This window comes from Lichenostomus cassidix, unplaced genomic scaffold (genome assembly GCF_008360975.1).
Source record: "Lichenostomus cassidix isolate B80296 unplaced genomic scaffold, HeHo_3.0 HiC_scaffold_34, whole genome shotgun sequence".
In the NCBI taxonomy this organism is placed as follows: domain Eukaryota; kingdom Metazoa; phylum Chordata; class Aves; order Passeriformes; family Meliphagidae; genus Lichenostomus; species Lichenostomus cassidix.
Genome location: NW_028147431.1, coordinates 2139049 through 2163611, shown reverse-complemented (window position 1 = coordinate 2163611; position 24563 = coordinate 2139049). Strand labels below are relative to the sequence as shown.

Here is a 24563-nt window from a genome sequence, read left to right as displayed (position 1 = left end):
ATTTTTTGGGGTTTTCCACCTCCAGGATGGGAAGATTTGGGGATTTTCCCCTCAGAAAGGGAGAAATTTGGGATCCCTCACCCCAAATTATTAAATTTTGGGGTCCCAAGCCCCCGAAAAAGAGGATTTTGGGGTCCCAAACCCCCCAGAAAAAGAGGATTTTGGGGTTCCCTCACCCCAGACAAAAATATTTTGGGGTTCTCCCCTAAAATAGGGAGTTTTTGGGGGTTTTTTTGCCCCAAATAATGAAATTTTGGGGTTCCCAAACCCCAGGAAAGGAGGATTTGGGGTCCCACACCCCAAATTAAGAGATTTTGGGGGAAAACACCCCAAAAATGGGTGGATTTGGGGTCCAGCACCCCAAAAAAAGGAGTTTTTTGGGGTTCCATCACCCTGTGTTACAATTTTTTGGGGTCAAAATCAACATTCTTGGGACTCCTGTGAGGTCAAAGGTGGTTTTGGGGTTTTGAACCCCCCAGGGCACCAATTTGAACCCCAAATTCCTGAGGTTTTTGGGGTTTTTCCACCTCTGCGACGACATTTTTTGGGGTTTCCACCCCTGAATCGGGGTGGGGAGGATGGATTTGGGGTTCTCTGTCCCCAAAAAACGACGTTTTGGAAACGAGTTTTTTCATGTGTGTTATTTTTCTAAACGTTCCCTGCACCCCACTTTTTTTGGGGGGCTTCCCCCGAGTTTTTTGGGGGTGTTTAAAACATAATTTCGGGGGAATTTGAGGGGAGATGTTGGGGTTTTCCCCTCCCACAGCTTTTATTCCCTTCCCCTCTTTGTTTGAAGGATAATATTTTGGATTTTTTCGGGGGCTGCAGCCTCCAGAATTGTAAATAAATGGCGCCGTTGCTTCGTAGCTGCGTGGGGTTTGGGGTTTGTTTGTGTGTCTGGAAATTCAGAAAGGATTTACCAAAAGGGAGGGAAATGGGGGAAAATGGAAGGGGAAGAGGTGGGAATTGTGAGGGGAAAATGTGAGAAATATGAGGGGAAAAAGTGGGGAATGTGAGGGGAAATGTGAGGGGAAATTGGGGAAAATATGAGGGGAAAATATGAGAAATGTGAGGGGAAAATAGTGAGAGAAATGGTGGAGAATATGACGGGAGAAAGTGGGGAATGTGAGGGGAAAATGGTAGGGAATTGTGAGGGGAAAATGTGAGAAATGTGAGGGGAAATTGGGGAAAATATGAGGGGAAAATGTGAGAAATGTGAGGGGAAAATGTGAGGGGAAAAAGTGGGAAATGTGAGGGGAAAATAGTGAGGGGAAATTGGGGAAAATAGGGGAAAATGTGAGAAATGTGAGGGGGAAAATAGGGGAAATTGGGGAAAATATGAGGGGAAAAAGTGGGAAATGTGAGGGGAAAAACTGATAAACGTGAGGGGGAAATGGTGGGGAAAATGGTGGAGAATATGAGGGGAAATGTGAAGGGAAAAGGGCGGGAAATGTGAAGAGAAAAGGGTGGGGAAATGGTGGAGAATGTGAGGGAAAAGAGTGGGAAATGTGAGGGGGAAAAAGTGCTAAACGTGAGGGGAAATGGTGGGGGAAATGTGAGGAGAAATTGGGGAAAATGAGAGGGGGAAATGGTGGGAAATGTGAGGGGAAATGTGTGGAGATAAAGGCGGGAAATGTGAGGGGAAAATGAGGAATTGTGAGGGGAAGTGGTGGAGAATGTGAGGGGAAAATGTGAGAAATGTGAGGGGAAAAGGGTGAGGAAATGTGAAGGGGAAAGGTGGAGAATATGAGGGGGAAAATGGTGGGAAACGTGAGGGAGAAAGGGCGGGAATTGTGAGGGGAAAAGGTGGGAAATGTGAGGAGAAAGGTGGGAAATGTGAGGGGGAAGTGGTGGAGAATTGTGAGGGGAAAAAAGGTGGGGAATGTGAGGGGAAAAAGGTGGAGCATATGGGGGGGAAAGAGTGGGAAATGTGAGGGGAAAATGGTGGAGAATATAAGGGAAAAAAGTGGGAAATATGAGAGGGAAAAAGGTGGGGAATGTGAGGGGGAAAGGTGGGAAATATGAGGGGGAAAAGGTGAGAAACGTGAGGAGAAAATGGGGAATTGTGAGGGGAAAAGGGTGGAAAATATGAGGGGAAAATAGGGAATATGAGGCGAGAATTCTCCATTAATGGGGGGGGGGGTGTTTTCCCCTAAAATGACACCCTAAAAACAGCGAAACAGTCAAGTTTCTCTTCGAATTCAAACCCCTCGAATAACCCATTATTTTGTGGGGGTCCGCCTTGAAACAAAACCCTAAAAACCACCAAAAAAACCCAACTTTCTCTTTAAATTTAAATCCGCCAAATCACGCATTAATTCGGAGGGATTTACCCTCAAATCAAACCCTAAAACCACCCAAAAATCCGAACTATTTACTTAATTTACCTCACCGCAATCCCGCCGGAGCCTCCAAGCCACGCCCACATCAACATCACCATGGCAACGCGGCGGGGGCGTGACCAACGGCGCTCTATTAGCATAAATTACCATAAATTAGCATAGAAAAAGGCGGGCTGGGCGCGTTTCCCATCATGCCCCGCGCTGGCCACGCCCACCGCCCTGACCTTCGTGAGGGGAAAAGGGGGGGAGGGGCGAGTGAGGGGCAGAGCGGCGACAGCTCGCGATCTATCGCGACAGAGCGGCGACAGGAGCGGCGATATGGCGGCCTTGGGGCTCGGGGCGAGCATGAGGCTGCTGAGGAGATTCCCGCCCGGGTGAGGAGTCGGGGGGTGAGGGGTTTGGGGGTTCTGGAAGGTTCGGGAATTGGGGGGTTTTGGGGGAGTTTGGCAAACGGGGGAAAAATCGGGATTTTGAGGGTTGGGAATTTGGGGTTTCTGGGATTTTTTGGGGTTCCCGAAACTGGGGTTTTGGGGGGTTTGGAATTTGGGGTTTCTGGGATTTTTGGGGTTTCCGAAATTGGGGTTTGGGGGTTCTGGAAGGTTCGGGAATTTGGGGTTTTGAGGGGAATTTTTGGGGTTTCCGAAATTGGGATTTTGGGGGGTTCGGAATTTGGGATTTCCGGGATTTTTTGGGGTTCCTGGAATTGGGATTTTGGGGGTTCGGAATTTGGGGTTTCCGGGATTTTTTGGGGTTCCCGAAATTGGGGTTTTGGGTTCTGAAGGTCGGGAATTAGGGTTCCGAGTTTGGGGTTCTGAAAAAATGGGATTTTGGGGAGGAAAAATCGGGATTTTGGGGGTCCCGGAATTTTTTGGGGTTTGGAATTTGGGGTTTGGGGGTTCTGGAAGGTTCAGGAATTGGGGGAAAACCGGGATTTTGAGGGTCCCGGAATTGGGGTTTGGAGGGTTGGGAATTTGGGGTTTCTGGGATTATTTGGGGTTCCTGGAATTGGGGTTTTGGGGGTTCGGAATTTGGGGTTTCTGGGAATTTTTGGGGTTCCCGGAATTGGGATTTTTTTGAGGTTCCCGAAATTGGAGGTTTTGGGGGAAAATCCGGGATTTTGGGGTTCCCGAAATTGGGATTTTTGAGGGATCGGAATTTGGGGTTTCGGGATTTTTGGGGGTTCCCGAAATTGGGATTTTGGGGGTTTGGAATTTGGGATTTCGGGATTTTTTGGGGTTCCTGGAATTGGGATTTTGGGGGTTTGGAATTTGGGATTTCGGGATTTTTTGGGGTTTCGGGAATTGGGATTTTGAGGGATCGGAATTTGGGGGATCCTGGAATTTTGGGGTCTCAATATTGGGGTTTGGGGGTTCTGGAAGGTTCGGGAATTTGGGGGGATTTGGGGGAAAAAAAATCGGGATTTTGGGGTTCCCGAAATTGGGATTTTGGGGGTTTGGAATTTAGAGGAATCCTGGAATTTTTGGGTTTCCCAAAATTGGGATTTTGAGGGTTGGGAATTTAGGGTTTCTGGGATTTTTCGGGGTTCCCGAAATTGGGATTTGGAGGGTTTGGAATTCAGGGGATCCTGGAATTTTGGGAAATCCCGAAATTGGGATTTGGGGGAGTCGGAATTTGGGATTTCGGGCAATTCTGGGATTTCGGGGCTCCTGGAATTCGGGGGAATCCCAAATTTGGGGGCTGGGAGATCCCAAATTTCGGCTAAACCCCCAAAATTTGGGGTGAGGAGGGTGGGAATTCGTTTTTGGGGATGATTTTTAACCCCAAAACCCCAAATTTCCAGACTCGGGGGGTCGAGGCTGCAGAGCACGCAGGAGGCACAGGTAGGGAACCCCAAAAAAAACCCCAAAACCCCCCAAAAATCACCCAAACCCCCCCAAAATAATCCCCAAAATAATCCCAAAAATTCACTTCCAAGCTCCGCCCCGCCCTCCCCGCGTGACGTCATAAGTAGGGCAAAGGTCAGGCGGTGGAAACTGGGGGAAAGGTCAAGGGGGGAGAACTTTTGGGGGGATTTTGGGGATTTGGGGTGGATTTTGGGGTCCTGAAGGGATTTTTGGGGTCCTGGACGGGATTTGGGGTGGATTTTGGGAGATTCTGGGAGATTTTTGGGTCCTGGAGGAGATTTGGGGTGGATTTTGGGAGATTTTGGGGTCCTGGATAGGATTTTTGGGGTCCTGGAGGAGATTTGGGGTGGATTTTGGAGGATCTGGGGTGGATTTTGGGTCAATTTTGGGGTTCTGGATAGGATTTTGGGGACCTGGATGGGATTTTTGGGGTCCTGGAGGAGATTTTGGGGGATTTTGGGTGGATTTTGGGCTCCTGAAGGAGATTTTGGGGTTCCTGGTTGAGATTTTGGGATCTTGGAGAGTTTTTGGGATTCCTGGTCGATTTTTGGGATTCCTGGGTGGTGAAAATCGAAGAATTTTGGGTCTTTTTGGGTGAATTTTCGGAATGCTGGAAAGTTTTTTGGGGTCCTGGTTGGGATTTTGGGATTCCTGATGGATTTTTGGGGTTGATTTCGGTGTTTCTGATAATTTTTTGGGTTTTTTTCCCATTTTCCAGGCTGTTCTCCCCAAAACTGGAACTTCCTCTGCCACCTCTGCTCCCCCCAAACCCCACAGCAGCCTGCAGGTGACTTTGGGGGGAAATTTGGGGAATTTTAGAAAAATTTGAAGGGAAAATTGGGGATTTTGGGGTCCTGCAGTGGATTTTGGGGGAAAAAATGGGGATTTTGGGGGAAATTTGGGGTTTGGGGTGGAATTTGGGGGAAAATTGGAGATTTGGGGGAAAACTTGGGGATTTTGGGGTCCTGGGGTGGATTTGGGGGGAAAAATTGGGGATTTTTGGGGTAATTTGGGGATTTTGGGGGGAAAATTGGGGATTTTGGAGAAAAATTTAAGGTTTTTGGGGTGAATTTTAGGATTTTTATGGTGGAATTTTGGGGTTTTTAGGGTGGCATTTTGGGGTTTTTGGGATGAATTTTGGGTTTTTGGGATGAATTTTGGGTTTTTTGGGATGAATTTTCAGGTTTTTGGGATGAATTTTGGGTTTTTTGGGTTCCCAAAATTATTTTTCCCCTCAGGAATCCAAATCCTTCGCCGTTGGGATGTTTTTGGGGAAACTCAACTCGGAGCAAGTTTTCCCTTATCCCTCAGGTCAGGAAAAGCCCAAATTTGGGGAGTTTTGGGGGAAATTGGGGAGAAATTTGGGGAGAAAATTGGGGGAATTTTAGGGGAAAATCTGAATTAAATTTGGGGTGATTTGGGGGAAATTTGGGTAAAATTTGAGTGAATTTTGGGTGAAATTTGGGCAAAATTTGGGGGAAATTTGAGTGAATTTTGGGTGAAATTTGAGGGAATTTTGAGGTAATTTGGGTGAAATTTGGGACAATTTGGGTAAAAATTTGTGTGAATTTGGGGGAAAAATTTTGGTGAATTTGGGCAGAAATTGGAGGGAATTTTGGGGATAATTTGCGTGAAATTTGAATGAATTTTGGGGGAAATTTTGGTGAATTTTGGGGTAATTTGGGTGAAATTTGTGTGAATTTTGGGGGAAATTTGAGTGAATTTTGTGGAATTTGAGTGAATTTGGGGGAATTTGGGCAGAAATTTGAGGGAATTTTGGGGGAAATTTTGGTGAATTTTGGGTGAATTTTGAGGGAATTTGGGGTGAAATTTATGTGAAATTGGGGAAAAATTTGTGTGAATTTGGGCAGAAATTGGAGGGAATTTTGGGGATAATTTGAGTGAAATCTGAATGAATTTTGGGGGAAATTTGGGTGAATTTTGGGGTAATTTGGCTGAAATTTGAGTGAATTTTTTGGGAAATTGGAGTGAATTTTGGTGAATTGGAGTGAATTTTGGGGGAATTTGGGTGAAATTTGGGGAAAAATAGGTGTGAATTTGGGGGAAAAATTGTGGTGAATTTGGGCAGAAATTTGAGGGAATTTGGGGGAAATTTGAGTGAAATTTGAGGGAATTTGGGGGAAATTTGAGTGAATTTTGGGGGAAATTTGAGTGAATTTTGGGGGAAATTTGGGGTAATTTGGGGTGAAATTTGAGCAAATTTTGTGATAATTTTAGGATAATTTGAGGATAATTTTGGGGATAATTTTAGAATAATTTCAGAATATTTTGGAGATAATTTCAATATAAATTCAGGATAATTTCGCACCAATTTCAGCCTAATTTGGGGATAATTTTGGGTTAATTTTAGGATAATTTTGGGATAATTTGGGGTTAATTTTGGGACAATTTTGGGATAATTTTCCCAATTTTTCCTCTTTCCCAGTGCTGACAGAAGAACAAGAACAAACTCTGCAGGAGCTCGTTGGTCCTGTCAGTCGCTTCTTTCAGGTAAAATCCTAAAATTTTGGGGTTTTTCACCAGAATTTTGGGGTTTTCTGCTGGAATTTTGGGATTTCCTGTTAGAATTTTGGGTTTTTTCACCAGAATTTTGGGATTTCCCATTGGAATTTTGGGGTTTTTCACCACCAATTTGGGTTTTTCACCAGAATTTTGGGTTTTTTCACCAGAATTTTAATTTTTTTCACCAGAATTTTGGGGATTCCTGCTGGAATTTTGGGATTTGCCATTGGAGTTTTGGGTTTTCTCACCAGAGTTTTGGGTTTTCTGCCAGAATTTCAATGTTTCCCATTGAAATTTTGGGATTTCCCATTGGAATTTTGGGATTTTCCACCACAGTTTTGGGATTTCCCATGGAATTTTGGGTTTTCTTAGTGGGATTTTTGAGTTTCTCGTTGGAATTTTGGGTTTTCCCACTTGAATTTTGGGTTTTCTGCCAGAATTTCAATATTTCCCGTTAGGATTTTGGGTTTTCCCGTTGGAATTTTGGGTTTTCTCACCACAATTTTGGGATTTCCCATTGGGATTTTGGGATTTCCCACCAGAATTTTGGGTTTTTTCACCAGAATTTTGGGTTTTTTTACTGGAATTTCAATGTTTCCTGTTGGAATTTTGGGTTTTCCCACCCAGAATTTTGGGTTTTCCCATTGGGATTTTGGGTTTTCTTAGTGGGATTTTTGACTTTCTCATTGGATTTTTGGGTTTTCCCACCAGAATTTTGGGTTTTCTGCCAGAATTTCCATATTTCCCACCAGAATTTTGATGTTTCCCTCTGGAATTTTGATGTTTTCCATTGGAATTTTGGGATTTCCCATTGGAATTTTGGGTTTTTTCACCAGAATTTTGGGTTTTCCCACCAAAATCTCAGTGTTTCCTGCTGGATTTTTGGGTTTTTCCACCACAATTTTGGGTTTTTCCCTGGAATTTTTAGCTTTCCCGCCAGAATTCCCCTTTCCTCACGCCCCAAAATCCCAAAAAAACCCCAAAAAATCTCCAAAAATCCCAAAAAATCCCCAAAAATCCCCCAAAACTCCCCCAAAATCCCAAAAAAATCCCCCAAAAATCTCCAAAAATCCCCCAAAACCCCCAAAAAATCCCCAAAAATTCCAAAATCCCAAAAAATCCCAAAATCCCCAAAAATCTGCAAAAAGCCCCAAAAATCCCTTAAAAATCCCCAAAATCCCAAAAATCCCCAAAATCCCCAAAAAACCCCAAAAATCCCAAAATCCACCCCGAAAATCCCCAAAAAACCCCAAAATCCACCCAAAAAACCCCAAAATCCCCAAACCCCCAAAATCCCCCAAAATCCCAAAATCCCCAAAACCCCCAAAACCCCAAAAATCCCAAAATCCCAAAATCCCCAAAAACCCCAAAAATTCCAAAATCCCCAAAAAAATCCCCAAAATCCCCAAACCCCCAAAATCCCCAAAAATCCCAAAAAAATCCCCAAAAATCCCCCAAAAATCCCCCAAAATCCCCCAAAAATCCCAAATTTTCCCCAAATTTCCCCAGGAGGTGAACAACCCAGCCAAGAACGACGCTCTGGAGAAGGTGGAGGAGGAAACCATGAGAGGCCTGAAGGAGTTGGGAGCTTTTGGCCTCCAAGTGCCTCAGGAGTTTGGGGGTTTGGGGCTCAACAACACCCAGGTGAGGGGGGAGAAACCCCAAAATTTGGGATCCCAAAATTTTTGGAGCCTTTATTTACCTCCCAGTCCATCCCAGTAACTCCCAGTGCTCCCAGTAAGACCCAAACCTCCCAAATCCTCTCTGAATATCCCAAAATCCAGCCAAATCTCCCCATATCACCCTCAAAAATGCCCTAAAATCCCCCAAATTTCCCCCAAACTCCCCCCAAATGAGCTCCCAGTTCCTCCCAGTTCCATCCCAGTCCATCCCAGTCCATCCCAGTTCATCCCAGTGCTCCCAGTAAGACCCAAACCTCCCCAAATCTACCAAAATCTCCCCATATCACCCCGAAGAATGCCCTAAAATTGTCCCAAAATCCCCCAAATTTCACCCAAACTCCCCCAAATTTCCCCCAAACACCTCCCAATCCATCCCAGTTCCATTCCAGTCCATCCCAGTCCATCCCAGTTCATTCCCAGTTCATCCCAGTGCTCCCAGTAAGACCCAAACCTCCCAAAATCTACCGAAATCTCCCCATATCACCCCGAAAAATGCCCTAAAATCCCCCGATTTTCACCCAAACTCCCCCAAATTTTCCCCAAAATCCCCCAAATTTTCCCCAAACTGCCCCCAGTCCATTCCCAGTTCCCCCCAGTAACTCCCAGTGCTCCCAGTACGCCCGGCTGGTGCAGATTGTTGGCCAGCATGACCTCGGGGTTGGGATCACCCTCGGCGCTCACCAGTCCATCGGCTTCAAGGGTTTGCTGCTCTATGGCAACAGGCAGCAGAAGGAGAAGTACCTGCCCAGGCTGGCCACAGGTGAGCCCAAAAATAGCCCAAAAATATCCTGGAATTGTCCTGAAATTATCCCAAAAATATCCCAAAATATTCCTGAAATATTCCCAAAAATATCCTGGAATTATCTCAAAATATTCCCAAAAATACCTGCCGAGGCTGGCCACAGGTGAGCCCAAAAATAGCCCAAAATGTGCCCAAAAATGTCCTGGAATTATCCCAAAAATATACTGAAAGTGTCCCAAAAATATACTGAAATTGTCCTGAAATTACCCCAAAAATATCCTTAAATTATCCCAAAATATCCCCAGAAGTACCTGCCCAGGCTGGCCACAGGTGAGCCCAAAAATAACCCAAAAATGTCCTGAAATTGTCCTGAAATTATCCCAAAAATATCCTGAAATTATCCCAAAAATATCCTGAAATTATCCCAAAATATTCCCAGAAGTACCTGCCCAGGCTGGCCACAGGTGAGCCCAAAAATAGCCCAAAATGTGCCCAAAAATATCCTGAAATTATCCCAAAAATATCCAAAAATTGTCCTGAAATTATCCCAAAATATTCCCAGAAGCACCTGCCCAGGCTGGCCACAGGTGAGGAGAAAATAGCCCAAAAATAACCCAAAAATATCCTGGAATTGTCCTGAAATTATCCCAAAAATATCCCAAAATATTCCTGAAATATTCCCAAAAATATCCTGAAATTATCCAAAAAATATCCCAAAATATTCCTGAAATATTCCCAAAAATATCCTGAAATTATCTCAAAATATTCCCAAAAATACCTGCCCAGGCTGGCCACAGGTGAGCCCAAAAATAGCCCAAAATGTGCCCAAAAATGTCCTGAAATTATCCCCAAATATTCCCAAAAATATCCTGAAAGTGTCCCAAAAATATACTGAAATTGTCTTGAAATTACCCCAAAAATATCCTGAAATTATCTCAAAATATTCCTGAAATATTCCCAAAAATATCCTGAAATGATCCCAAAATATTCCCAGAAGTACCTGCCCAGGCTGGCCACAGGTGAGTCCAGAATGAGCCCAAAATGTGCCCAAAAATAGCCCAAAATATTCCCAAAAATATCCCAAAAATATCCTGAAATTGTCCCCAAAGTATCCTGAAATTGTCCCAAAATATTCCCAAAAATATCCTGAGATTATCCCAAAAACATCTCCAAAAAATTCCCCCAGAAGGAGGGGAGATTGAGCCCAAAATGTGCCCAAAAATATCCCAAAAATATCCTGAAATTGTCCCAAAAATATCCTGAAATTATCCCAAAATATTCCCAAAAATATCCTGAAATTATCCCAAAAATATCTCAAAAAAATTCCTAAAATTATCTCCAAAATATCCCAAAATATTCCCAAAATTGTCCTGAAATTATCCCAAAAATATCCCAAAAACTTCCTAAAATTATCTCAAAAATATCCCAAAAATATTCCCAAAAACTTACTAAAATATTCCCGAAATTTTCCCAAAATATCCCAAAAAATTCCCCCAGGAGAAACAGCTGCCCAGGCCGGGATTTGGGATTTTTTTGGGATTTTTGGGGAATTTTGGAATCCTGGAATTCCCAAAAATCTCCCAAAATTCCCATTTTCCAGGGAAATGGGTGGAAAATTTCTCACTTTCTGGATGAATTTTGGGTGCAGTTTGGGCATTTTTTGGTCTTTTTTGATGCAATTTTTGGTGATTTTTCCGGGAATTTCGGGAATTTTTGGAAATTTCGGAATTCCAGCCATTCCCACCTTCCAAAATTCCCCAAAATTCCCAAATTTCAGATGAATGGCTGGAAAATTTGTGATTTTCTGGGTGAAATTCAGGTGGTTTTGGCTGAAATTTGAGCATTTTTGCCTCGAATTTGGGCAGTTTTGGGTCTTTTTCGATGCAATTTTTTGCAATTTTCTGGGAATTTTGGAAATTTTTGGAAATTTCAGAATTCCATCCGTTCCCACCTCCCAAAATTCCCATTTTTCAGGGAAATGGGTGGAAAATTTCTCACTTTCTGGGTGCAATTTGGCTGAAATTGGAGCATTTCTGGGTGCAGTTTGGGCATTTTTTGGTCTTTTTCGATGCAATTTTTTGTGATTTTTCCAGGAATTTTGGGAATTTTCAAAATCCTGGAATTCCCAATTCCCAAAACCTCCCAAAATTCCCATTTTTCAGGGGAATGGGTGGGAAATTTATCACTTCCTGAATGAAATTTGGGTGGTTTTGGCTGAAATTTGAGCATTTTTGGGCCTTTCTGGGTCAAATTTGGGTGCTTTTTGCTGGAATTTTTTGCAATTTTTCCGGGAATTTCGGGAATTTTTGAAGATCTTGGAATTCCCAATTCCAAAAATCCCCCAAAATTCCCATTTTTCAGGGCATTTGTGAACTTTTAGGGTGCAATTCGAGCATTTCTGGGGGCAATTTAAGCATTTTTGGCTCAAATTTGAGTGTTTTTTGGTCTTTTTCGATGCAATTTTTTGCGATTTTTCTGGGAATTTTGGGAATTTTGAAAATCCTGGAATTCCCAATTCCCAAAACCTCCCAAAATCCCATTTCCAGGTGAGTGGGTTGCAGCTTTCTGCCTGACAGAGCCTGGCAGTGGCTCAGATGCTGCTTTTTGATGCAATTTTTGGTGATTTTTCTGGGAATTTTGGGAATTTTTGGAAATTTCAGAATCCTGGAATTCCCAATTCCCAAAATCTCCCAAAATTCCCATTTTTCAGGGGAATGGCTGAAAAAATTGTCATTTTCTGTGTGAAATTCAGGTGGTTTTGGCTGAAATTTGAGCATTTTTGGCTCAAATTTGGGCGTTTTTGGGTCTTTTTCGATGCAATTTTTTGCGATTTTCTGGGAATTTTGGAAATTTTTGGAAATTTCGGAATTCCATCCATTCCCAATTCCCAAAATCCCATTTCCAGGTGAGTGGGTTGCAGCTTTCTGCCTGACAGAGCCTGGCAGTGGCTCCGACGCTGCTTCCATCCGAACCAAAGCCACGCTGAGCTCCTGCGGGCAATTCTACACCCTGCAGGGGGAGAAGATCTGGATCAGGTGGGAAATCCCCAATTTTGGGGGATTTTGGGGGGTTTAGGGGGAAAAATCCCAAATTTTGGGGGGAAAAATGGGATTTTTTGGTGGAAAAATGGGATTTTTTGGGGGTTTTTTGGTGGAAAAATGTGAATTTTTGGTGGAAAAATGTGAATTTTAGAGGTTTTTTGTTGGGATTTTTTGGGATTTTGGGGAGTTTTGGGGTAAAAGATGGAAATTTGGGGGGTTTGGGGGAAAAAATCCTGAATTTTGGGGATTTTTTGGTGGAAAAATGTGATTTTTTAGGGGTTTTGGTGGAAAAATGGGATTTTTAGAGGTTTTTTTGGTGGAAAAATGTGAATTTTAGAGGTTTTTTTGTTGAGATGTTTTGGGGATTTTGGGGATTTTGGGGTGGGAGATTGGAATTTGGGGGTTTGGGGGAAAAAAACCTGAATTTTGGGGGGAAAAATGTGATTTTTTGGGGTTTCTTGGTGGAAAAATGTGAATTTTAGAGGTTTTTTTTGGTGGACAAATGTGAATTTTAGAGGTTTTTTGGTTGGGGTGTTTTGGGGATTTTGGGGTGGGAGATTGGAATTTGGGGGTTTGGGGGAAAATATTCAGAAAAAAACCCCAAAAAATCAGAGGAAAACCCAAAACAATTCAGAAAAAACAAAAAAAAAAAATTGGAAAAAACCCAAAAAAAATCTGAAAAAAACCCCCAAAAATTCATTTTAAGAAAACCCAAAAAATTCAGAAAAAAGCCAAAAAAATCAGAAAAAACCCAAAAAAATCATTAAAAAAAACCAAACAAAAATTGTTTTTAAAACCCAAAAAATTCATTAAAAACCCCAAAATAATTCATTAAAATCCCTAAAAATCCAGAAAAAACAAAAAAAAAAAATTCAGGAAAAAACCTAAAAAAATTTGAGAAAAAAACCCCCAAAAATTCAGAAAAAAACGCAAAAAAATTCAGGAAAAAACCAAAAAAATTCGGGAAAAAAACCCCAAAAATTGTTTTTAAAACCCCTAAAAATTCAGAAAAAAACCAAAAAATTCAGAAAAAACTCCCAAAAATGCAGATTTAAAAAACCCCAAAAAAATCAGAAAAAACCCTAAAAATCCAGGGAAAAAAAGACCCAAAAAATTCATTAAAAACTCTAAAAAAATCGTTAAAAATCAAAAAAACTTTAGGAAAAACCCCAAAAAATCTCAAAAAACCCCAAAAAATTCAGAAATAAACCCAAAAATTCATTAAAAAAATCCTAAAAAATCCCAAAAAATCCCAAAAAAATTCAGAAAAAAACCCAAAAATTCATTAAAAAAATCCCAAAAAATCCCCAAAATCCCCAAAAATCCCCAAAAACCCCCAAAATTCCCATTTTTTTGGCAGCAACGGCGGCCTGGCTGAGCTCTTCACGGTTTTTGCCAAAACTGCAGTGAGAGATGAGAAATCAGGAGAGAGCAGAGAGAAGATCACAGCTTTCCTGGTGGAGAGAGGGTTTGGGGGAGTCACACAGTGAGTTTGGGGTTTTGGGATTTTGGGGGAAATTTGGGGATAATTTGGAAAAATTTGGGGAATTTTGGGGGAAATTTGGGGGATTTTGGGAAAACTGGGGGATTTTTGGGGAGATTTCAGGGGAATTTTGGGGATTTTGGGGAAAATTGGGCATTTGGGGGATTTTGGGGATTTTCAGGGGATTTTGGGGGAATTGAAATTGGGTGATTTTGGGAAATTTGGGGAAAAGTTGGAAAAATTTGGGAGTTTTGTGGGAAAAATTGGGCATTTGGGGGATTTTGGGGATTTTCATGGATTTTGAGGGATTTTGGGGGGAAATTCGGGGGATTTTGGGGAAATTTGGGAATTTTGGGAGCAAATTTGGGGAATTTGGGAAATTGGGGAAATTTGGGGATTTTGTGGGAAAAATTGGCATTTTGGGGATTTTGTGGATTTTGTGGATTTTTCATGGATTTTTGAGGGATTTTGGGGAAATTCGGGTGATTTTGGGGGATTTTGGTGGGAATTTGGGAATTTTGGGGAGAAAATTTGGGGAAATTTGGAAATTGGGGTTGGGGATTTTTGGGGGAAAAATTGGGCATTTTGGGATTTTGGGGATTTTCATGGATTTTGAGGGATTTTGGGGGAAATTTGGGTGATTTTGGGGGAAATTTGGGGGAAAATTTGGGGAATTTTGGGGGTTTTTGGAGGAAATTTGGGGAAAATTTGGGGAAATTTGGGGATTTTGTGGGTTTTTTGTGGATTTTTGAGGGATTTTTGTGGGTTTTGGGGGAAATTTGGGGCTTTTGGGAGGGGAAATTGGGAATTTTTATGGATTTGGGGAATTTTGGGGAAATTTGAGGGATTTTTGGGGAAATTTGGGGAATTTTGGTTGAAATTTGGGGAATTTTGGGGGAAAAATTGGGGAATTTGGGAGAAAATTTGGGGGAATTTTGGGGAAAGTTTTGGGAACTTTGGTGGAAGTTTGGGGTTTTGGGGAAAAGTTGAGATTTTGGGAGGAAAAATTGGGAATTTCGAGGGAATTTTGGGGCAAAAATTTGAGAAATTTTCTCCTAATTTTCTCTCTGTTTTTCTTTCCCAATTTCCCTTTTTCCTTTTCTTTTTCCCCATTTTTTCCTTTTTTTAATCCCTTTTTTCCCATTTTTTTATGTTTTCTCCCATTTTTTTCCTTCTTTCCTTCATTTTTCCCCATTTCCCCCAAATTCCCACCCTTTTTCCCCCTTTTCCCCAAAACCCCAAAATCCCAAAATTCCCCAAAATCCCCCAAAATCCTCAAATCCCCCAAATTCCCCAAAATTCTAAATTAAAATGCCCAAATTCCCCCAAAATCCTTTTTCCCATTATTTTCCATTTTTCACCCTTTTCTCCTTTTTCCTTCATTTCTCCCCCAATTTTCCCCCAATTTCCACCATTTTTTCCCCCAAAAAATTCCAAAAAAACCCCCAAACCCCCCAAAACCCCCCAAACTCCCCAAAATCCCAAATTCCCAGCGGCCCTCCCGAAAAAAAGTTGGGAATCCGCGCTTCCAACACGACGTCAGTTCACTTTGAAAACGTCAGAATTCCAGCGCAGAACGTGTTGGGAGCTCCAGGTTTGGGGTTCAAGGTGGCAATGAACATCCTCAACAACGGCAGATTCGGGATGGCAGCGGCCATGGCCGGCACCATGAGGGGGCTGATGGAGGCTGCGGTGAGAATTCCCCACAATTTGGGTGAAAATCCAGGGATTTTGGGAAAAAAAATGGGAAAAAAAAGCAAAAAAATCGGATATTCCTAAGTGAAATCACAGAATTTCAACCCCAAATTTCAACCCCAAAGTGACTCAGAGCCCAAAAATGATCCCAAGTGTGTCTTGGGATTGTGGGAAATTTGGGATTTTTGGGTGATAATTCCGAAAATTTGGGAGAAAAAACTCCAAAATTTGGGAAAAATGAAAAAAAAAACCCCAAGAAAATCTGATATTCCTAAGTGAAATCCCACTAAAAACCCCAAAATTCCAGACCTGAAGTGACTCAGAACCCAAAAATATTCCCAAATGGGCTTTGGGGTTATGGGAATTCCCAAAATTTAGGATGAAATTCCAAAAATTTGGGGGAAAAAACCCCAAATTTGGGAAAAACGGGAAAAAAAACCTAAGAAAATCTGATATTCCTAAGTGAAATCACAGAATTTCAACCCCAAAACGACCCAGAGCCCAAAATCGACCCCAAAACTGAACCCAAATGCATCTTGGGATTGTGGGAATTCCAGGATTTTGGGAAAATTTGGGGGAAAAAAGGGAAAAATTGGGAAAAATGGAAAAAGCCCTGAGAAAATCGGAAATTCCGAAGTGAAATCCCATTAAAAACCCCAAATTTCGACCCCAAAACGACCCAGAAGCCAAAAATGATCCCAAGTGTGTCTTGGGATTGTGGGAAATTTGGGATTTTTGGGTGATAATTCCGAAAATTTGGGAGAAAAAACTCCAAAATTTGGGAAAAATGGAAAAAAACCCCAAGAAAATCTGATATTCCCAAGTGAAATTCGACTCAAAACCCCAAATTTCCAACCCTGAAGTCACTTAGAATCCAAAATGCATTTTGGGATTGTGAGAATTCTGGGATTTTGGGGAAAAATTCCCAAAATTTGGGTGAAAATTCATGAATTTTGGGAAAAAAAGTGGAAGAAAAACCCTGAAATTCCCATGAAAAACCCCAAAATTTGAGCTCCAAACCAACCCAGAGCCCAAAATGGATCCCAAATGCACTTTGGGATTGTGGGAATTCCTGAATTTTGGGTGAAAATTCCCAAACTTTGGGTTAAAATTCCCAGATTTTGGGAAAAAATTTTTAAGTAGTGGAAAAAATCCCGAAATTCCCCCAGAAAATCCTACAATTCCCATGCAAAACCCCAGAATTCCCCCAAAAATTCCCCCAAAAAATCCCCCAAAAATTCCCCAAAAATATCCTGAAGAATTTTCCCAAAAATTCCCAAAAAATTCCCCAAAAATTCCCCCCAAAAAATCCCAAAATTCCAAAAAATTCCCCCAAAAATTCCCCTAAAACTCTCCCTTTTCCTTTCCCTCCCCAAATCTTTAGGATTTTCTCCCCAAAATTTTGGGATTTCATCAAATCTTTACGATTTTCCCCAAATTTTGCAATTTCCCCCCAAAATTTAGGAGATTTTCTTCCAATTTCTGCAATTTTCTCCCAATTTTTTTGCTGTTTCCTCCCAAAAATTGGGAATTTGGGGATATTTTCCCCCCATGTTTTGGGATTTTTGGGGGAATTTTTCCCCCAAATTTTGGGATTTTTTTGGGAATTTTGGGAATTTTCTCGGCAGGTTTCCCACGCTGCCAACAGAACCCAATTTGGGTCGAAAATCCACCAATTTGGGGCAATTCAGGAGAAATTGGCCAGGATGGCAATGCTGCAGTTCGTCACCGAGGTGAGGAGTTGGGAATTCCCAAAAAATTCGGGATTTGGGGAATTTTTGGGGGGAAATTCCTGAAAAATTTGGGGATTTTGGGGAATTTTTGGGGGGAAATTCCTGAAAAATTTGGGGATTTTGGGGGAAATTCCTGGAATTTTGGGGATTTTTTGGGGTATTTAGGGGGAATTTTGGGGGAAATTCCCAAAAAATTTGGGGATTTTGGGAATTTTTGGGGATTTGGGGAAATTTTGGGGATTTTTTGGGATTTAGGGAATTTTGGGAATTCTTGAAGAATTTGGAGTTTTGGGATTTTAAGGAATTCCCAAAAAACTTGAGATTAGAGTTTGGGAGGAAATTCCTGAAAAATTTGGGGATTTTGGGGAAATTCCTGGAATTTTGGGATTTTTGGGGTATTTAGGGAATTTTGGGGGAAATTCCCAAAAAATTTGGGGATTTGGGGAATTTTGGGGATTTTAGGGGAAATTTTGGGGATTTTGGGATTTAGGGAATTTTGGGGGAATTCTTGAAGAATTTGGGAGTTTTTTTGGGATTTTAAGGGAATTCCCAAAAAACTTGGGGATTTTGGGGGGATTTGGGAGGAAATTCCTGGAAAAATTTGGGAGATTTTGGGGGAAATTCCTGGAATTTTGGGGATTTTTTGGGAGATTTTGGGGAAATTTTGGGGAAATTCCTGAAAAATTTGGGATTTGGGGGAATTTAGGAGGAAATTCCTGGAAAAATTGGGAGATTTTGGGGGAAATTCCTGAAATTTTGGGGTTTGTTTTGGGCTTTGGGGAGAATTTTGGGGGAAATTGCTGAAAAATTTAGGAGATTTTGGGAGAATTTTTTTGAATTTGGATGAACTTTGGGGGATTTTGGAGAGAATTCTGGGCGGAATTCATGAAAAATTGGGGATTTTTTTGGGATTTCGAGGGAATTCCTGAAAAATTTGGGGGTGAATTCCCAAAAAATTGGGACTTTGGGGGGAAATTCCTGAGATTTTGGGGATTTTGGGTGATTTAGGGGGTAATTCCTGAAAATTTGGGGATTCTTGGGGGAATTTTTGGGAATTTTGATGGATTTTGGGGGATTTTTGGGGAATTCTTGAAAAATTTGGGGGAAATTTCAAAAAAATTTGGGGATTTTGGGGGAATTTTTGGGGAATTTTGGAAGAATTTTGGGGGAAATTTTGGGGATTTTTTGGGTGATTTAGGGGAAATTCCTGAAAAATTTGGGGATTTTTTTGGGATTTGGGGGGAATTTTGGGGGAAATTCTTGAAGAATTTGGGATTTTGGGGGAAATTCCCAAAATTTTGGGGGAAATTCCTGAAAATTTGGGGATTTTGGGTGATTTAGTGGGGATTTTGGGGGAAATTTCACCAGAATTTTGGGATTTTTTCACCAAAAATTCCCGAAATTTTGACCCAAAACTTCCCAAGTTTTTTTGGAATTCCCCAAATTCCCAAATTTTTCCCCCAAATCCAAGTAGAGAAGATTTTTGAGTTGATTTGAGTCAATTTTGGGTGAATTTTCACCAATTTTTGGCCAATTTTCACCAAAATTTTGGGATTTTTTCACCAAAAATTCCCAAAATTTTGACCCAAACTTCCCAAATTTTCGGGAATTCCCCAAATTCCCGTTTTTTCCCCCAAATGCAGTCGATGGCTTTCATGATCAGTGCCAACATGGACAGAGGAGATCCTGATTTCCAGATCGAAGCTGCAATCAGCAAAATCTTCGGATCGGTGAGGATTCCCGAATTTTGGGAATATTTTGGGGGAATTTGGGAATTTTGGGGGAATTTTGGGAATATTTTGGGGAGTTTGGGAGAGTTTGGGGGAATTTGGGGGGAATTTGGAGGTTTTGGGTGGAATTTTTGGGGATTTAAAGGAAATTTTTTTGGGATTTTTGGGAAATTTTAAAGGAATTTTGGGGATTTTATGGGAATTTTTGGGGAATTTTCGGGGATTTAAGAAATTTTTTGGATTTTTGGGAAATTTTAAAGGAATTTTGGGGGATTTGGGGAGAATTTTGGGAATTTTAAGGGAATTTTGGGAGAATTTGGGAGAGTTTGGGGAAAATTTAAGGGAATTTTTGGGGATTTTATGGGAATTTTTGGGAAATTTCAGGGATTTTATGGGAATTTTGGAGATTTAAAGGGAATATTGGGAGAATTTTGGGAGATTTTGGGGGAATTTTGGGGATTTAAAGGGAATTTTTTGGGGATTTTGGGGGAATTTTAAAGGAATTTTGGGGATTTAAAGGGAATTTTGGGGGGTTTTGGGAGAATTTTGGGAATTTTAAGGGAATTTTGGGAGAATTTGGGAGTTTTGGGGAAAATTTAAAGGATTTTTGGGGATTTTATGGGAATTTTGGGGATTTAAAGGGAATTTTGGGAGAATTTTGGGAGATTTTGGGAATTTTGGGGATTTAAAAATTTTGGGAATTTTGGGGGGAATTTGGGGGCTTTGGGGAAAATTTCAGAGAATTTTGGGGGTTTATGGGAATTTTGGGGGATTTAGAGGGGAATTTTGGGGTTTAAGGGAATTTTGGAGAATTTTTGGGAATTTTGGGAATTTTAAAGGAATTTTGGGGGAATTTGGGAGATTTTTGGGGAATTTTGGGGAAATTTCAGGGAATTTTGGGGGATTTAATGGAAATTTTTGGGGATTTAAAGGGAATTTTAAGGGAATTTTAAGGGAATTTTGGGAAGTTTTGAAGCAATTCTGGGGAAAATTTAAGGGAATTTTTGGGGATTTTATGGGAATTTTGGGGGATTCAGATGGTATTTTGGGAGGATTTCCACATTTTGGGGGATTTGGGGAAAATTTATGGGAATTTTAAAGGAATTTTGGGGGATTTGGGGGGAATTTTGGGAATTTTGGGAGATTTTGAGGGAATTTTGGGGAAAATTTAAGGGAATTTTTGGGGATTTTATGGGAATTTTTGGGTAAAATTTGGGGGAATTTCCCCCAAAATCCCCCAGATTTTCCCCAAATTCCCAAATTTTCCCAAATTTCCCCCAAAAATTCCCAAATTTTTCCCAAAATTCCCAATTTTCCCCAGGAAGCTGCCTGGGAAGTGGCTGACGAGTGCATCCAGATCATGGGGGGAATGGGATTCATGCAGGTGAGATTTGGGGCAAATTCCAGGAGTTTAGGGCAAATTTTGGGGAATTCCAGAAATTTGGGATGTTTTCCTGGCTTTTGGGGATTTTTTGGGATTTTTTTCCCTTTTTTTGGGGGGAAAATTCTCCAAATTTTGTGGTTTTTTCTGATTTTTTTGGGATTTTTTTCCCCCATTTTTCAGGAAAATTCCTGGGATTTTGGGCAAATTTTGGGGATTTTTGGGAATTCCAGGATTTGAAATATTTTTCTGATTTTTGGAGATTTTTTTCCCATTTTTTCCAATGAAATTCTCCAAATTTTGTGGTTTTTTCTGATTTTTTTGGGGATTTTTTTTCCCATTTTTCAGGAAAATTCCTGGGATTTTGGGCAAATTTTGGGGATTTTTGGGAATTCCAGAAATTTGAAATGTTTTCCTGATTTTTGGGGAATTTTTTCCCATTTTTTCCAATGAAATTCTCCAAATTTTGTGGTTTTTTTCTGATTTTTTGGGAATTTTTTTCCCCCTTTTTTTTCAGGAAAATTCCATGAATTTTGGGCAAATTTGGGGATTTTTTTTTTGGAATTTCCTCACTTTTTTGGGCATTTTTTCCTGGATTTTTTCCAGCTTGAAATTTTCAATTTTTCCCTGGAATTTTTGGGAATTTTCCATGAAATTTTTGGGAATTTTGGGAACCAGAAGTTCTGCAGGATTTGATGATTTTCCTATTTTTTCCTGTTTTTCCTCCAAATTTCCTTATTTCCTGATATTTTTCCCAATTTTTTTTCCACTCAGAATTTACATTTTTCCCTAAATTTTTGGGATCAAAATTCCCAAATTTTTTAGGAATTTCCCGAATTTTTTTTCATTTTTTCTGTGAATTTTTGGTTGTTTTTTTCCCAATTTCCTCATTTTTTGAGCTTTTTTTTCCGGATTTTTTTTATTCTCCCAAATTTTTTCTTTTCCCTGATTTTTCCTTTCGTAATCCCAAAATTTTTTGGGGATTTTTTTGGGATTTTTTTGGGATTTCAGGAGCCAGGGGTGGAGAGAGTCCTGCGGGATTTGAGGATTTTCCGGATCTTCGAAGGAACAAACGACATCCTGAGGCTCTTCGTGGCTCTGCAGGGATTCCAGGTCTGACTGGTTTATACTGGTTTGTACTGGGAGGGACTGGGAATGGACTGGGAGGAAAAATCTGAGTGATTTTGGGGTGAAAAATGAGGATTTTAGGGGCAAAAAATGGGAATTTTGGGGAGAAAAAGGGAACTGGGAGGAACTGGGATGGACTGGGATGGAACTGGTTTATACTGGTTTGTACTGGGAATGGACTGGGATGGACTGGTTTATACTGGGAATGGACTGGGAGGAACTGGAAACAAAAATCTGGGTAGTTTTGGGGTGAAAAGTGAGGATTTTAGGGGCAAAAATGGGAATTTTGGGGTGAAAAGGGGAACTGGGTTAGACAGGGATGAACTGGTTTATACTGGGATGGACTGGGATGGAACTGGGATGGACTGGGAGGGACTGGGAGGGAACTGGGAATGGACTGGGAGGAACTGGTTTATACTGGGAGGGACTGGGAGCAAAAATCTGGGTGGTTTTGGGGTGAAAAATGAGGATTTTAGGGGCAAAAATGGGAATTTTGGGGTGAAAAGGGGAACTGGGATGAACTGGTTTGTACTGGGATGGAACTGGTTTGTACTGGTTTGTACTGGGAGGGACTGGGAGGGACTGGGATCCCCAAAATTGGGGAATTTTCCATTCAAATCACCCCAAATTGGGGATTTTCCAGTGGAAACTCAGAGTTTGGGATCCTCTGGGGATTTGGGGATTTTCCCTGAATTTTGGGATTCATTTTCCCCAATTTTGGGGATTTTCCCCCCAAAACTTCAGGATTTTTCCCCCAAATTTCAGGATTTTTTCCCCAAATTTCAGTCTCCTTTTCCCTCAATTTTGGGGTTGATTTTCTCCAAATTTCCCCCAAATTTCAGTGGTTTTCTCCCCCAAATTTCAGTGTTTTTCTTCCCCAAATTTGTGGATTTTCCCCCCAAATTTTAGGATTTTTCCCCCAAATTTCAGTCTCTTTTTCCTCAATATTTGGGGTTGATTTTCCCCAAATTTTCCCCAAACTTCAGTGTTTTTCCACCCCAAATTTCAGCATTTTTTCCCAAAATTTCATTATTTTTCCCCCCAAATTTGGGGATTTTTTCCCCCAAACTTCAGGATTTTTCCCCCAACTTTCAGTCTGTTTTTCCTCAATATTTGGGGTTCATTTTCCCCATTTTTCCCCAAATTTCAGCATTTTTTCCCCCAAATTTCAGCATTTTTTCCCCCAAAATTTCAACATTTCCCCCCCAAATTTTGCCATTTTTTCCCCTAAAATTGGGATTTTTTTCCCCAAAACTTCAGGATTTTTTCCCCAAATTTCAGTCTCTCTTTCCTCACTATTTGGGGTTGATTTTCTCCAAATTTCCCCCAAATTTCAGTGTTTTTCTTCCCCAAATTTGGGGATTTTTCCCCCCAAACTTCAGGATTTTTTCCCCAACTTTCAGTCTCTTTTTCCTCAATATTTGGGGTTGATTTTCCCCAAGTTTTCCCCAAATTTTCCCCAAATTTTCCCCAAATTTCAGCATTTTCTCCCCCAAATTTCAGCATTTTTTCCCCAAAATTTCAGCATTTATTCCCCCAAATTTCAGTCTCATTTTCCCTCAATTTTGGGGTTGATTTTCTCCAAATTTCCCCCAAATTTCAGTGTTTTTCCACCCCAAATTTCAGCATTTTTTCCCAAAATTTCATTATTTTTCCCCCCAAATTTGGGGATTTTTTCCCCCAAACTTCAAGATTTTTCCCCCAACTTTCAGTCTGTTTTCCCCCAATATTTGGGGTTAATTTTCCCCAAATTTTCCCAAATTTCAGTGGTTTTCTCCACCAAATTTGGGGATTTTTTCCCCCAAATTTCAACATTTTTACCCCAAACTTCAGGATTTTTTCCCCAAACTTCAGAATCCTTTTTCCCCAATTTTTGGGGTTCATTTTCCCCAATTTTTGGGGTTGATTTTCCCCAATTTTCCCCAAATTTCCCCGATGCAGACGCTGGGGGTTCAGCTGCGAGGAGTCCAAGCAGCTCTGAAAGATCCTTTTGGGAATGTTGGAGCTTTGGCTGGAGAGGTCACCAAGAGGCTCAGGAGGTAACCAAATCACCCAAAAAATAGCCCAAAAATAGCCCAAAATTGTCCCAAAATTATCCCAAAATTATCCCAAAAAATACCTGAAAAACCACACAAAATTATTTAAAAAAATACCCAAAAAATACCCAAAAAACACCCCAAATTATCCCACAAAACCACACAAAAATGCCAAAAAAATACCCCAAAATTATCCCAAAAACACCCAAAAAACACCCCAAAATTATCCCCAAAAAAACCCCAAAATTATCCCCAAAAAATACCCAAAATTATCCCGAAAAACACCCAAAAAATAGAAATAAAATACCCAAAAACCACCCCAAAATTATCCCCAAAAACCACCCCAAAATAACCCCCAAAAAATACCAAAAATAATCCAAAAAACACCCAAAAATATAAATAAAACACCCAAAAAACACCCAGAATTATCCCAAAATTATCCCAAAATTATCCCAAAGCACCCAAAAAATAACCCAAAAAACACCCCAAAAAATACCCAAAATTATCCCAAAAATACCTAAAAAACACCCAAAAAACACCCAAAAAAACACCCAAAAATACCCAAAAAAATACCCAAAAAAATACCCAAAAAACACATGAAAAATACCTAAAAAACATCTCAAAAACCACCCAAAAACACCCAAAAATACCCCAAAACACCCGAAAAATTCATAAAAAACACCAACCAAAATTATCCCCAAATTAGTCCTGAATTATCTCTAATTTATTCCTAAATTGTCTTGAAAATCCTAAACAAAATTAACCCAAAATCCCCCAAAATGAGCCCAAAAATACCCCAAAATTCCCCCCAAAATCCCCCAAAATCCCCAAAAATAATGAAAAAAATCCCCAAAATTACCCCAAAATGCCCCAAAATTACCCTAAAATGATCCCAAAATAACCCAAAATTCCCAAAAATAATCCCAGAAATCCCAAAACTCCCCAAATTTCCCCCAAAATTCTGTTTTTTCCCCAGAAAAGCAGGTTTGGGTTCAGGACTTTCCCTGCAGCACTTGGTGCATCCGCAGCTGAAGGATGGAGCTCAGCAGGTGAGAAAAACCCCAAAAATCCCAAATTTTACCCCAAAATTTACCCCAAATTTGGGTTTGGGATCCTCAAAAACCCCAAAATAAAAAAAAATCAAAAAAATTGACCCAAAAATGACCAAAATATCCCCAAAAA

At 40.8% G+C, this 24563-nt stretch overlaps 1 protein-coding gene across 4 annotated transcripts in view; it reads left to right on the top strand.

Moving 5' to 3' along the window:
- The first annotated feature begins 2518 nt into the window (after window positions 1-2518).
- Window positions 2519-24563, top strand: part of LOC146423154 (very long-chain acyl-CoA dehydrogenase, mitochondrial-like) — a 29921-nt gene continuing 7876 nt past the window's right edge. For 2 of the 4 annotated variants that reach the window (XM_085045160.1, XM_085045159.1), the window contains exons 1-15: window positions 2591-2716; window positions 4926-4994; window positions 5446-5518; window positions 6654-6718; window positions 8240-8374; window positions 9028-9172; window positions 12060-12189; window positions 13556-13681; window positions 15172-15370; window positions 17002-17106; window positions 18750-18836; window positions 20158-20220; window positions 21229-21330; window positions 23287-23384; window positions 24358-24430. In XM_085045160.1, the coding sequence (XP_084901286.1) occupies window positions 5470-5518; window positions 6654-6718; window positions 8240-8374; window positions 9028-9172; window positions 12060-12189; window positions 13556-13681; window positions 15172-15370; window positions 17002-17106; window positions 18750-18836; window positions 20158-20220; window positions 21229-21330; window positions 23287-23384; window positions 24358-24430 (1377 nt within the window). In that variant the 5' untranslated portion in view covers window positions 2591-2716; window positions 4926-4994; window positions 5446-5469. Of the gene's footprint in view, window positions 2717-4143; window positions 4184-4925; window positions 4995-5445; window positions 5519-6653; window positions 6719-8239; window positions 8375-9027; window positions 9173-12059; window positions 12190-13555; window positions 13682-15171; window positions 15371-17001; window positions 17107-18749; window positions 18837-20157; window positions 20221-21228; window positions 21331-23286; window positions 23385-24357; window positions 24431-24563 lie in introns of all 4 variants that reach the window. The other 2 variants (XM_085045162.1, XM_085045161.1) reach the window with 2 other exon arrangements.